This window comes from Tamandua tetradactyla, chromosome 14 (genome assembly GCF_023851605.1).
Source record: "Tamandua tetradactyla isolate mTamTet1 chromosome 14, mTamTet1.pri, whole genome shotgun sequence".
Classification (NCBI taxonomy): Eukaryota; Metazoa; Chordata; class Mammalia; order Pilosa; family Myrmecophagidae; genus Tamandua; species Tamandua tetradactyla.
Window position 1 is genome coordinate 47,067,618 of NC_135340.1, and position 13,221 is coordinate 47,080,838.

The 13,221-nt window shown below is 36.9% G+C and overlaps 1 protein-coding gene across 12 annotated transcripts in view; it reads left to right on the top strand.

Moving 5' to 3' along the window:
- FMN1 (formin 1) overlaps positions 1 to 13,221 on the top strand; it is a 439,238-nt gene that overhangs the window by 79,209 nt on the left and 346,808 nt on the right. For 9 of the 12 annotated variants that reach the window (XR_013162317.1, XM_077127364.1, XM_077127363.1 and 6 more), the window contains exon 4: positions 12,169 to 12,239. The exons of 2 other annotated variants lie outside the window; for them this stretch is intronic. Coding sequence is in view for 9 of the 10 variants with exons in the window: in XM_077127364.1 (XP_076983479.1) it covers positions 12,169 to 12,239 (71 nt within the window). In the remaining variant the exon portion in view is untranslated. Of the gene's footprint in view, positions 1 to 12,168; positions 12,240 to 13,221 lie in introns of those variants that run through there. One more of the 12 variants, XM_077127373.1, reaches the window with a different exon arrangement.

The window sequence follows — 13,221 nt, forward strand, 5'->3', positions numbered from 1 at the left end:
TATGAATGCCACCTTGTAAATCTCACAGCCCCTGTATTTCTCAGAATGGCAGTAATCGAGATGTAGCTATGGTTTCTATACCCTCCAGATTTCAAATTCCTGTTAAGTAGATGCAGGATTTGTGCATTGTCTTCTTTATGGCAGGAAATTACAAATGCTTTTGTTGTTATTGCCAAAATCTGAGGGCGGATAGCTCCCAGCAGTGGCACCTGCTTCTGTTTTCTTTCTCTTTTACCGTGGGGGTTGCGGAGCTTGAGAGCTAGTGGAGGGAAGTAACTTCTTTGCCAACACAGTATAGTTAAAACATTTTCCCAATATTAATCATCCGGAAACTATACAAGTAAAACCTGACCCTTTGACTACTGGAATAGACAGAAAACTAGATCTTTTATTTTCTCCTTACACTGTTTTTACCCTTGTCGATATAAAAGCGATGTCCTTGGTTCCGAGACTAACTTGGGTTTCAAATAGGATATTTCTAAGTCCCTCCAGGGTCATCCATTAGCTCCTCCTAACCTTGGGCCATCGATCTCAATGCCATAATTGCTGGTTGTGGTAGTAATAAAAATGGTGGTAGTTCCTGTAGTGGTAGTAATAGGCAAGGTCCTAACAGCAGAATAGAAATAACAACCACTTATTGAGTGCTTTATAGGACACTTTAAGTATTTCATCTTGGTTAATCCTGCAATACTCTTGGAGATCAGTATTTTCTCCATTTCCTAGATGAAGAAGCTATCCTAAATTAAATGCTTGGTAAAATTTCTGAACCCAAGGTCTATTCTTTTTATAATATTCTATATTTTTCATGAGAAAAAAAATTCATATATGTTATTTTTTTGTCTTTAAAGCTTATATTCATGTTTGGGCTTTACTATGAATTCCTCCTCTACAGCTGCTCTATTACAGTCTGAGTTAGTGCAGCAGACTCAATTCTAACGCTGAGTGCCTAATCGTGAGCAGAAGTGATTCCCTCCTGGGAGGATGAATACACACCTAGACTTTTCCAAGTTATGCCCTTTGGTGAAGCAGGAATTAGTGTGAGCCAAAAATACTTCAAAATAGCTAGAAAGTTTTCCCAACCAGATGTAAAGGAAAGTAGAGAATTAGGCTTTCTAGTCCATAGGTTAACTCCAGTAAGAAATGTAATCTGGGCCTTTACTTTTTTCCATTTATAAAATGGGGGTTCAAGTAATTACTAATAAGGTTAAAGAAAATCATAGCATTAACCAAACGTCAGGGACGTACCTAAAATTTCCCATAGACTTATGCTTAGAGCTCTAGTTTTCCTGTATGCCTTTATTGAGGTGAGAAACTATGGTCCCCATCCCACCTCAAGGGAACTTGTTAACTCTCGATATGGCTCAGAGCTCCCTTAGACACTTATTATTATTGTTGTTATTATTATTGCAAGCAGGTCTGTCTGAGAATTTTGCTGAATAGTGATTCAAAGGGGTCTGCTAGTAGAGGGCCACAGTTTAGGGTGGTGGGGAATGCCTGTAATCTGAAGTTGCTAAAGTCATAAAATCACCTGACCACAAAGAGTTAATAGTCAGATAGTAAGGCAAAAGAGAATTCCTAAGCAGTAACTAAAAACTTGGCCTGAAGCAGCAGTATGGGAACTGAAAATAAATTTAGGGATTTGAGAGTCAAGGAAGCGTGAGGAAGATCCACAGGTCTAGAAGAAACAGGTAAGCAATTCCACACAATTACCTGACGCAGGTGTTGTCCACAGCTGGATGTCAGGAGCTCAGTGGAGAAGTATCTGCATTTAAAAAGGGGGGAGAGGAACGAGGACTGGCAAGACATCAAGTCTCTCCCTAATCAAGATGTTTTTTATGACTTGAGGATGAAATCCCATTTCCTTTAGAAGGGCTGTACATGGGGGCCCTGACAACCTGGCTCTTGCCTGCCTCTTCTATAAGCACCCCAAGTTCCAAACTTATTCAAACCTATGCCATCAACTGAACTCGCACATTCATTTATGTGTACGTGTTTCTTCTAATTTGCCAAGTTAAACCTGATTGGTTCTGCAAGCATTACCTGTCCACTCCCCTCTAGTACTCTTAGGTAGCCTTCTTTGTACTTAACTTCCTTAGTACTCTCCTTGTAGCACATTGTAAGAATTTATTTACGTCTTCAGTTTCTCCGTGGGACTCTGGGCTCCTGAAGACAGGGACTTGTCTTACTTATCTTTGTATTGCATAATTCAGTGCCTGGCATAGTAGGTGGTTAATCCATATTTTGACTAAGTGGATAAATGAAGCTCTGATGACCATGTAAATATTGCTTGTCAAATTTATACATGGATTATACATCAATTTAATAGATGAGGATAGGTCACAGTTTATCTTCTAAGGTCTTATTCAGCAACCAGACCCCTAAAACTTTCAGTAGCTATGGAGACATTTACATTTTTTTTAGTCAAACCCAGATGTGCAAAATAAGGAACTAAAAAGATAATTTCTGAAAGTCAAAGGTCTTGTTATGTTTATCAGCTAATGTGGGATCATTGTCAATGTTCTAATGATAGTACTTTATGGGCATCGGCGTGGACATTCATAAGGTGAAGAGAAATACAGATTATAGCTCCTGTGAGACATTGCGGGCAGCCATTACTCTTTGTTTACTGACTCTCTCCAAGAAAGGAGCATTGCTGGCCATTAGGCAGAAGAAGGAAATCCTAAATGCTTTTGTCATGAGATGAGGAGAGACTCACATTTGCGTGGGGCTCTTGTGGTGCACGCAAACAAGCAGCTGGATGATTCAAATGATTACGCCAACAATGACTTGTTCCAGAAAAGGAACAGAGGTAACAGAGATAGGATCTGGGAATCTGGTAACCACACATTGCATGTTCAAGCCTCTCTTGGAAAATATTCACATTTTCATGACTTCTGTATATTTATGTTTAAGTCTAAATGTTCAGAAAGGGGTCACTTATTTCTTCTGTGTCTTTGTCCTGAAGCTAGCCTCTTAGGATGCTTTGCTTAGAGCCCTGGGTTACTCGAGTCTTCCTTGTTGGACACACAGGTGGCAGGAGGGAGCCCTTTTAGATCTGGACTGGGTAGAAGCAGCAGTGCCTCCTGTCCACAGTTGTAGAGCGTGGAGACGAAGGACAGGCACGGCAGTAGCCTCCCATCGGTCAGAGCAGGTTCAGAGTTGGTTCAGGTTGGCATTCTGAACAGAGCTGAGCAAAGAGAAGACATGAGGTAGGAAGCCATATGAGGAGACCATGGAGAGCTGAGAGGAGAGAAGGTTTGACTTGAAACTTAGAGAGCTGAGCCTGGGGCAATTCCTGAGCTAAGGAGGAGGTAGGTGGCTGTTTATCTGGTTTCCCACACTTGTGGGTAAAAGCATAATGAGAATAATTAAAGAGGCAGTGGAAGCAGTTCTTAGTCCAAGTTTTATTATTAAATAAGGCTCTGCTTTGAAGTATGGTGGTAACTCAGGGACCTGAACTATTAGGACATGTGCTGGGATGAATCAGGGCTGGAGGAACTGACCTGGCCTGGCCATGGTGCTGGCTTCCGAGGTGGAATGCTAAAAATCCAGTACCTAATGTGCACAGTGATGTGGTAAATACGGGTTTGACTGTGGCTGGGATTATTATCCAAGGGGGAGTAGTAATAATAGAAGGTAGGCAGTGGTATAATTTAAACTCGGTGTGGGGTAAGCTGTGGGGGAAGGTGCCTTAGTGTATTGATTCTGGGTGATTTATCTGTTTTCTGCAGGGACTCAGGTATTGGCTGAAGGTAGGGAAGCAGGATTCTGCTTCTTGGAGGAGCAAACTGTCACTGGAGAAAGAAGACCGCATAATTGTATATACCTTAATGTTCGCAGCTGTGTTACATAATGATATAATACAGGACCAACAACTAAAATTGTGCATTGAAAGAAAGACTGGGGTGAAATCCGCTGAAGTATTTTAAAAGTTATTCCTGAATATTGAGGGTATGGCCGACTTTTTTTTCTTCTACTCATACACATTTTCAAGTAATGAGGAAATTCTACTTTTATACTGAAGAATAAAATAATAAATTTTTAAAAGAGTAGATAGGAGCCTCTTAAAACCAATTTTACTGGCTTTATAGTTTTACCTCATTTTCATCAACTATACTAATTAATAGAATAAGAGGCCTGGTAGTTCAAAAACCATAGATAGTATGGTTTGGAATATGCCTAGTCATAGTCAAATACACGGAAAGTCTCACTGTCTTTAATCCCTACCTGAAGGGAATTCATGTCAAAGACCCAGTAGCCCTTTGGGGAAGAATATTTCAGGAAGTTTATAAACCATTAAAACAATGCAGAAGTCAAGGTTTGAGAGTGAGGCATTCAAGCAACAGCAGACGTTTGAAACGTAACATATATAGAAATAGATGACTTGACATGTTAAACCTGTTGATTGTACTTTACCTATAAATATTTGGTTCCCTCATACCCTCCACATTCTTTGAAGAAAATAGGGAAGATATGTGCTCTATTTCCACTGTGCCTAATAGCAAAGGTTCTTTTTCATCCCTCTGCCTTCAGCTCATGCCTTGCACCCCAGCATTGCTGAGGCCATCTGTGACCCAGCAGCTAAACCTTTCTGACAGTATAAACACAGTAGCTGTAGGTCTCATGATTTGCATGACTCTGCGCGTATGCCCTTCACTTCTTGCCCTCTCCACTCATCCCTCCACACATCACTCCGCAAACCATGTTTGCGGTAACTGTACACACAAACCTGATGCTATTACTTAATTGTGAGCTATTGGAGAACAGGGACAACATCTTAAACTTCTGTTAACTGAGCAGCAATGATTGTTACCAGACACTTGATAAATTCTGGTAAAAAATGACTAGATTTATAAGGAGAAGATGTGCCAGTCACTCAATGTGCTGGAGTTTTTGTAACTCCTTCATTGCCTCTAAAATCACCAGAGTGCTTTTTGTGATCGAGTTTAAGTTAAATGCTGATGGCTGAAATTCTTCCCCACATGAACCCAATGATCTTTCATTAGGCGTCTCCAAGGAACCTTTTAATTTTATTGGATTCCTGTGCTTACTGCTGGTTTAATGGCACAATAACAATTTAGATATTTTTTTAATTAAAGGGATTATATAAGAAAACTACTGCAGAAAACAAAAAGACAGCAATAAAAATCTTCCATAATCTGAATCTCCTCATGTCTTTTCGTAAACATATGTGTTGTCAAGTTGCTCAGGTTAGTCAATTTTATATTCTGTTTACTGCCCTAAAATTATTTCAGACTTTTTCTGTTTCTACACAAACTTCTTATAGTTTTAAAATGTTATAGGTAATAATATTTTATCATGCAGATAAACCTGTGTATGTAGATCAAGCTATTCTTTGGACATTTAAATTTTTTTCAAGTTGAGACTAATAGAAAATGCTCTTTATTCACATAGCTTTTTCTTTTTCCATTAAATCATTTCTTTAAAGTAAATTTTTAGAAATACAAGTGGCTAAAAAGATATGAATATCTTGTTAGAACCACAGTTTTATTCAAAATTTTACACTAATATGTAATACCACCAATTGGTATAATAAAGGAACTCATAGGGTCTTTTTTAAAAAAAACAGTTTTGTTGAGATATAATACATCTATCATGAAATTCACCCTTTTGATATTCAAAGAATTTTTCAGGATATTCAAAGAGTGTACAGCCTCACTACAATTGATTTTAGAGCCTTTTCATCACCTCCACAATAAACTCTGTAACCATTAGCAATGCTCCCCATTTTGACCCAGTACCCCACTGCCCTAGGTACCCTCTAATCTACTTTCGGTCTCTATAGACACGTCTGTCTTGGATATTTTATACAATGGAGTCATTCAATATGTAGCCTTCTGTGACTAGCTTTCTTTCATTTAACAAAATTTTTCTAAATTCCGTCCAAGTTGTGGCTCTGTTTTATTTCCAGATAATATATAGCACATTTTATTTATCCATTCATAAGTTGATGGACATTTGGGCTGTTTCCATTTTTTTGGGTATTGTGAATAATGCTGCTATGAACATTAGTGTGTAAAGTTTTTATGGACATTTGTTTTTATTTCTTACAAGTACCTACCTAGGTGCTGGGCGGTGTGTTAATTCTATGTTTAATCTTCCGAGGAACTACCAGATTGTATGTCACAGCACCTGAACCATTTACTGCCCCACCAGTAGTGTCTGTGGCTTCTGATTTTGCCACGTTGTTGGCGAGCATGGATTATCCTCCCCACTGTTGGTATTGTCTGCCTTGTTGTTTATAGCCATCCCAGTTGGTGTGAAGTGATATATCATTGTGATTTTGACCTTCACTTCAAAGGGCCCTTTACATTTTTTTTTTCATATTTTAAATGATCTGTGTAGGATTGAAAGCCTTTACAACATTATATTAAAAAACAAGGTCAATATAGTATGTAGAGGATATATGCAAAGCACTATGGGAAACAGAAAACATGAAACAGCTCGTAGACTGTGAGAGAAATGTGCCATCAGAAACAAACATCAAGTCAAAAATGTAGTGCCATAAAAAAGTAAAACTAGCATTTGAATAGCACTTTATAATTATACAGCACTTACTCAAAAGTATTACCTCATTTACTCAGAATAATTATCATTTTAGGTACCATACAAAAAGACAACTTTAAAATATATAAAGGTCTTGTTTCTAGACCTTCATTAAGGTCAATAAAAATATACTGCCTGCCACAGCATTAAAAAATATCTTAATGTAGGAAAGTATGTTACCGAAAATATCAACAAATTGTCCCTATTTTCACTAATAGCCCAGAGAAAATAGCCAAAAGAGTGGAAGGATTTTAATTGAGATTTAATAAATTTTGTTATTAAAGACGTGCTAATTTAGACTTGTTCATCATCAAAATGCCTTTTTGATGTGCACTTAAACAGAAAATTCCTACACCGAATTTAAGTTACCTTTTTACTATGCTTGAAAAAAAAACTACCTTTGTTTGATATATAAAGTTCTTTTGGCTTACCTTTTTTAAGCATTTTTTCATGATATCAAACTTTCCTGAATATTATTTTAATTATTGTGAACTATTCTGCACAGAGAATGGGCCATCATGTGCCATTGTTTACCTAATTTTTGACAATTGACTTGTTATAATTTTTCAGTGTTTTAATAATGTGGTAAACATCTTTGCACAGGATATTTGCATTTTTAGAGAATTTCTTCATGGTAGATTCCTTGGAGAACAATTGCATTGTCAAAAGTATGGCCATTATCTGGCTTTTAATATATATTATCATCTTGTTTCTCCAAAGTTTATTCAGTATATTCCTAGCAGTAGAGTGTTCATGCACTTATTATTTATTTATTCAAGAAATATTTAATGGAAACTTCCTATGTTCCAGGCACTGTGTGAAGTACTGGGACTAAGTTAATAAATGTTATGGACACTGTCCTTCTTTCAAAGAGCAGAGTGCCTATTTTACTGCTGTGTTACCAACATTGCATATTTTCATGGTTTTATTCTTTCTGATTTGATGGAGGAATCTTATATTTTATTGCTATTTTAGCTTGCATTTCTTTCAATATTAATGATACTGAACATTTCTCCACACTCATTGGTCACTTAAATCTTATTTACTCTATGACAATTTATCTGTTAAGGTCTTAGCAAAAATATAGAAACTATCATGGATTTGTACATGGTCCTTGCACAAGAACTTCATAAATCTTTTTTACATGTTAAAGACATTTGTTAATTTAATAAAGTATCAATATTATTTTCTACTAAGCTGAGTACTCATGTTCTCCTTGAATGGAGTCAATGTACACTCTAGATGGAGTTTGGATTATTCCCTCTTTGACTTTGAGGGGAAGAAACGAATTGTAAATGGTGAAGTTATGACAAGCTTGCTACATTGTTTGATTTCTTCTTTGGCTAATCATGGGTCTCAGGAAAATTTCAGTATTAGACTGAATGATTCTTTCTCTGTCCTAGAAACTGATTGACCATTTGAAGAATTCATATTGAGAGGCAGAGTGATCATCAATTTTGTAGGCTGAGGTCACTGACAGAGGCCAAAGACAATAATGTGTGAGATGTAGGATGGATTGCTTTTTGGATTTTGTCTGGATTTACTGAGACAGGGGGGTTGTTTGGGCAAATGCTGTCTCTGTGGGATCACTTTGAAGTGACCATCTAATGAATCAATGAAAGGGCAGTTAAATCCTTCTCGGTGAGAACATCAAAAGAGGAATGGGATATAGTTACATTTCAGGAGTCAAGGGCTATCAGTTGACCTTTCTTAAGAGTGTGGAGAGGACTTTAGCTGATTGGGAGGTTTTTGTTTTAAGGTGGCCATTTCAAAATCCTTTCACTTTTTTCCCTTTCTCTCTCTATCTTCAGTTTTTCTAGGCCTGTACTTGCCTAATAATTCAACAACAGATTTAGGGAATCAGAAAATAAAAGTAATGCCTTACCAAAGACAAAGACTCTTCAATCATCTTCTACATCTTATTCTCATAATCTCATAATTTAAACTTTTTGTTGAAGAATATTACAAACAGATTGTTAAATTTATTTTCTTCTCTCTTATATGCCATTATCTCCTCTCTCTCTGTCTGTCTTCATGGGGATAAGAAATATATAGATAATTCATACCCAAGGATTATTTCAGCATATCCTTTAGCCTTAAGTGTTTTTTTTCCTCTATGAAAACTTTTTAACAAAGCAATAATTATTTAGTCAGGTTGTTTGACTGAATGTCATATCTCTGGTTTTCTTGTTAAACCTACGAAGATAACAGTGAGTCAGAACTGCCAAAGAGTGAGCAGGCAAAAATTAAAGAGAGGGGCTTAGTCAAAGGGTAGCAGAATCAGGGCACACACACCATCTCTTTTCCTCCTTGTGCCCGAGAAGATATTGCTAAGAGACAAGACACTTTCCCACTGAACTTGAACATAGCCTCAGAATTCTTTTCAAGATTGTGTCCTAGTCATTCATAATCAATAGCATGGCATCCAAGATGAAACTTGTATTCTTTTCTTGGCAGAATATCTACAAACATACCTTTGGGGCATTAGGAGTTGACTATAACTGAAAAGTGGTCTACATGAAATAGCTGAAATATACTAGCATTTCCCTTTTCCTTCTCTTGAAAGATATTGTATGATCTATTTTCTATAATCTTGTTAGTTCTTCTTTAATATTTTTTGTTAATAAGCAAGTATATTGCTTATTGCCAAACATAGCAAAAATGTTTTATAGCTTAGACATTTGAAGTGTCAACATCGGATTTCCTTAGTTTTTTATTATCTGAGAATGAGCAAAGGCCCATTCTGTTTACTGTTACAGTGAACCCTATAACCTATGAAAATTGATCCTTTCCGATCTTTTGTGCACCAAAACTTACCTGGATCCACCTGCTCCTACCTTCCATCCGTTCTGAAGCATCATTTTTGCTACTTTAAATATATGCCCTTATTATTCGAATGTTAAAATATTCAGTGTAACTGTAGACAAAATGACTTTCCTGTTGAGTAATTTTTGAGTAATATTTGAGTAATTTAATCTTCATCTGTGTTCTTCACAGAAGAAGACCTGGAAGGAGATCAATGAGGAAAATAATAGAATTTACTATAATAGTAATAACAGTATTTATTTACATATTGTAAAAATGCTATTTCATTGAAAATGATGCCTATGAATAATTGCATTCATGGCTCTAGCCTCATCTTTAGAGAAGACGTGTCATAGAGTACCTATGAAGGACTCTGAGGAGTTGCCGTTTTCAGGGATGATCAGTCACTTCTTGGAGCTATTGCATCTGATGATGTGAAATCTATTTTTAGGGCTTGACAGATTTGGGATTTGCTGCATTGGAGAGCTATGGTGAATCCTTATGAACTTAAATATTTTTTGCTTTATCTTCTTTGACTAAAAACAATGCTTAATATGAATGAGTATGTGATGGTAATATGCCCTCATTGTATACAAGTTTCTTAAATAAGGGCTTGCTTTCATCCCCATCAATCCATACACCCCTAACCCAGGAAAAGTTTTCTGGAAGAAAACAGTTTTGAGCAGGGTTCAGTGTCAGGCATAGTCTTCATTTTTATTGACAAGAAAATAAAGACTCAAGGAGATTTGACAACTCCACCAAAGTTGAAAAATTGTTAATGCCACAGCCAGGACTTGAGTCCACTGACAACCCCCTATGCCCAGGCTCTGAACCATTCAACTCCCTGACCTCAATATTCTATGGATTAGCAATAATGTCCTATCTGAAATAGGTAAAAGCTTTCCCTAGAACCTTGGTTTTAGTTTTGCCTTTGTCACTAGCTGTGTATCTTGAAAAGATCACAATCTTCCAGAATTTCAGTTTTGTCAGCTATAAAACAAGCAGGTTGGTGGGGCATATGCAAAATCCCTTCCAACTCAAATTTTTCTTTTCTTTTATTTAAACTTGAACATAATTTTAGAAATTCCAACCATATTGCACTTGTTTGATGGATATGGATACTTTTGTCATAAGATTTCCAAACTGACATAGCTTACTCCTAAATCCTTCCTACTTCCTGATCCACTAACAGCCTTTCTCCATCTCTCCACACCTCCCATCTGTCTGTCCTTGCCTATGAGTTCTCTCCCCATATATTTCTAGAAGGGAAAGTTAGAGGACGTGGTGGATAGATGAGATATTTCCTCTGAATTGTACCTATAAAGCTGGTTTAGTGACACAGTATAATTGAGCATCACTGGTAATGGAAATGGGAGCAGTGGCATCAGCAAGTGTTGATCTTTAATTGACATTTAACAGTCATCAGACTATACTTTTGCAAAGCTCTGTCTTCCCAGATATAGACATGAATAATTATACATACAGGCACATATATCCTTTCTGCAAATACCGAACGGTGTCACCTTCCATTAGCTACACATCTAGATTGCTGTCTCCCTTGGTTGTAAGTACATGTTTGAATAACATAACTGAAGACAGCCTGTCTCCCTTAACATATCAGTTCTGATATTCACGGTTGAGAAAATTTCACCTCTTTGGATTTATTTTAAGTCAAACTTGATGGATGGCCTTGGGAACTACAGCATAGGAGCTAAAACTCTTGAGAATTTCAGGCTGAGGATTTTTTTTTTTCCTCCTTCTCTCATCTCTTTTTAAAGGCATAACCACTTCATCATTGCTGTCAAGTGAGCTTGGTATGATGAGAAAATTAGAGGAGAAGGGCTGAAAGGCACTGTAATTTTGTTCTTCAGGGACATTTGTCCAGATCTGATTATATAGTATATTTACAAATGTCTCCTTGGAAAAGGATTTTTTAGACACTATATATTCTATAAGATGATTAAAGGCAATGCCTGGCAAATAAGATTATTTTTAATAAAATATGTGTGGATTTTGGCATGAATAAGGAAAAGGGTATGCCATTAGTTCTTGATGATTTTTCGAAAGTTTCTACATTGAATAATTGTTTTCAATACAAATTACAGAAGGAAAATGCTGTGTTCTTTAAGCTCTCTCAGCTGAAGATATTTAAAGCATTTCATAGTTATAGTGCTTCTGCTGAGGGCAGATAATAGAGAGTATATTAGACTGTTACTGTGACAAATAAACCCAAAATCTCAATGGCTTACAACAAATATTTATTGTTCTCCTTCAATGATCTGTGGGTTGGCTGAGATTCACTTGATCTTATCTGGGTTCATCTCAGCTTGGCTCCAGGCTGCAGGATTGTGTTTGGGTCTGTTCCATGTGACTAATTCCAGGCAACCTAGGACATGCTTTTCTCATGGTGATTTGATGGCAGAAGCACAAACTGAGGGGTGAAAACACACAACACCTCTTAAACCTTGATTCAGCCGTGACACACTGTCACGTTGCCCACATTCAGTTGGTCAAGGCAAGCCACATGGCAGGGCCCAACATCCATGGGGCATGGGAAATAGACAAGTAGAAGGAGCTACAAAGGCAAATGGAAAGACTTTGGGTGCAAAATCATTATGCGAAAAAGTGAAGAAGTGTGAACAGTAATCCAGTGCACCAAAGGGACAGAGACAGATTCCATTTTGGAAAGCTGAGCTTTAGAGACAACCTCCAGTTTTAAATGGCATATTATCTTTCCTTTCTGTCTGCTTCCATTATTTTGATAATTGACAGCAAAACCCCAGTCTGATGTTATAGGTTAGCATCAGGAAGTACAGCGCATCAGTTGAATGGTTGGGAAAAGCACAGACTTTCAAAGTGGTCCCAAGGTAAGTCACCCTACCTCTCCTGTGACTGTGCTGTATGTTGCATTAACAAAGTCAGCTGCATAATTAACCTGTGTATGTATGTGGTCAAGCTGTTGAAATGTCTTTGAGAAACAAAGGAACCAATAAATAAAAAATGATTTTATTTTTAATCTGCACATGAAAGGGATAGACATGTGATTACCTTTATAATTTTTTAAGTTCTTCATAAAATTACTCAATGAAAATGTAACACACCCAAATCTGTCTGTATCACAAAATTAAATATCAGACTGTTTTGACAGAATATACTTATTACCTAATTTCAGCTAAGTGTGTTTTCTTCTCTATTAAATTTATTCAGCTGAAGAATACCTACAAATGCAGACACATGCTTTACATACGACAGTTCAAAAAATGTGTTCTTGTTTTATTAAAACTTTCAAAAATTTACTATGTATTTATTCTGTAAGCTTATGTTCTGTTCTTTCACATGGTGAATATATCCTATGTCCTATGTCCTACGTCCTAATCTGCTTTGTCAGACTTTTGAGGATAACAGCTTTATGTTACTTATTTCTGCCCTAGTTCCTTTCCTGTCATAATGAGTCTTGCCAAAATTATTATACGTCAAGATTTTACCTTGTGTGTTTCTATCACAGGTATATTGTCTGGTTAGACGTGAGGTCTTAAAAATTGGCTCTTCAAAATTAAAACCATTTCCAAAGTGAAGTTACTTTTCATTGTTTCTACTTAAAATTTACATGGACTTTCCTTGGGATAAAGAATGAATTGGATTATGTGGCGTGCCTCATTAATGCAGCATTAGATAGCCACTGCAGGGTGCATGAGTGGTGTACACGCACCCACATATGTACATGCAAATGCATACTTGTGTGTTTTTATATCTAAGGACCATACATACTTGTGGTGGGAATTTATTACTCTCTTATACCTAAATGATGGAGTTTTGCTCACCAGACAATGTGCCTTTGATGATTTGATG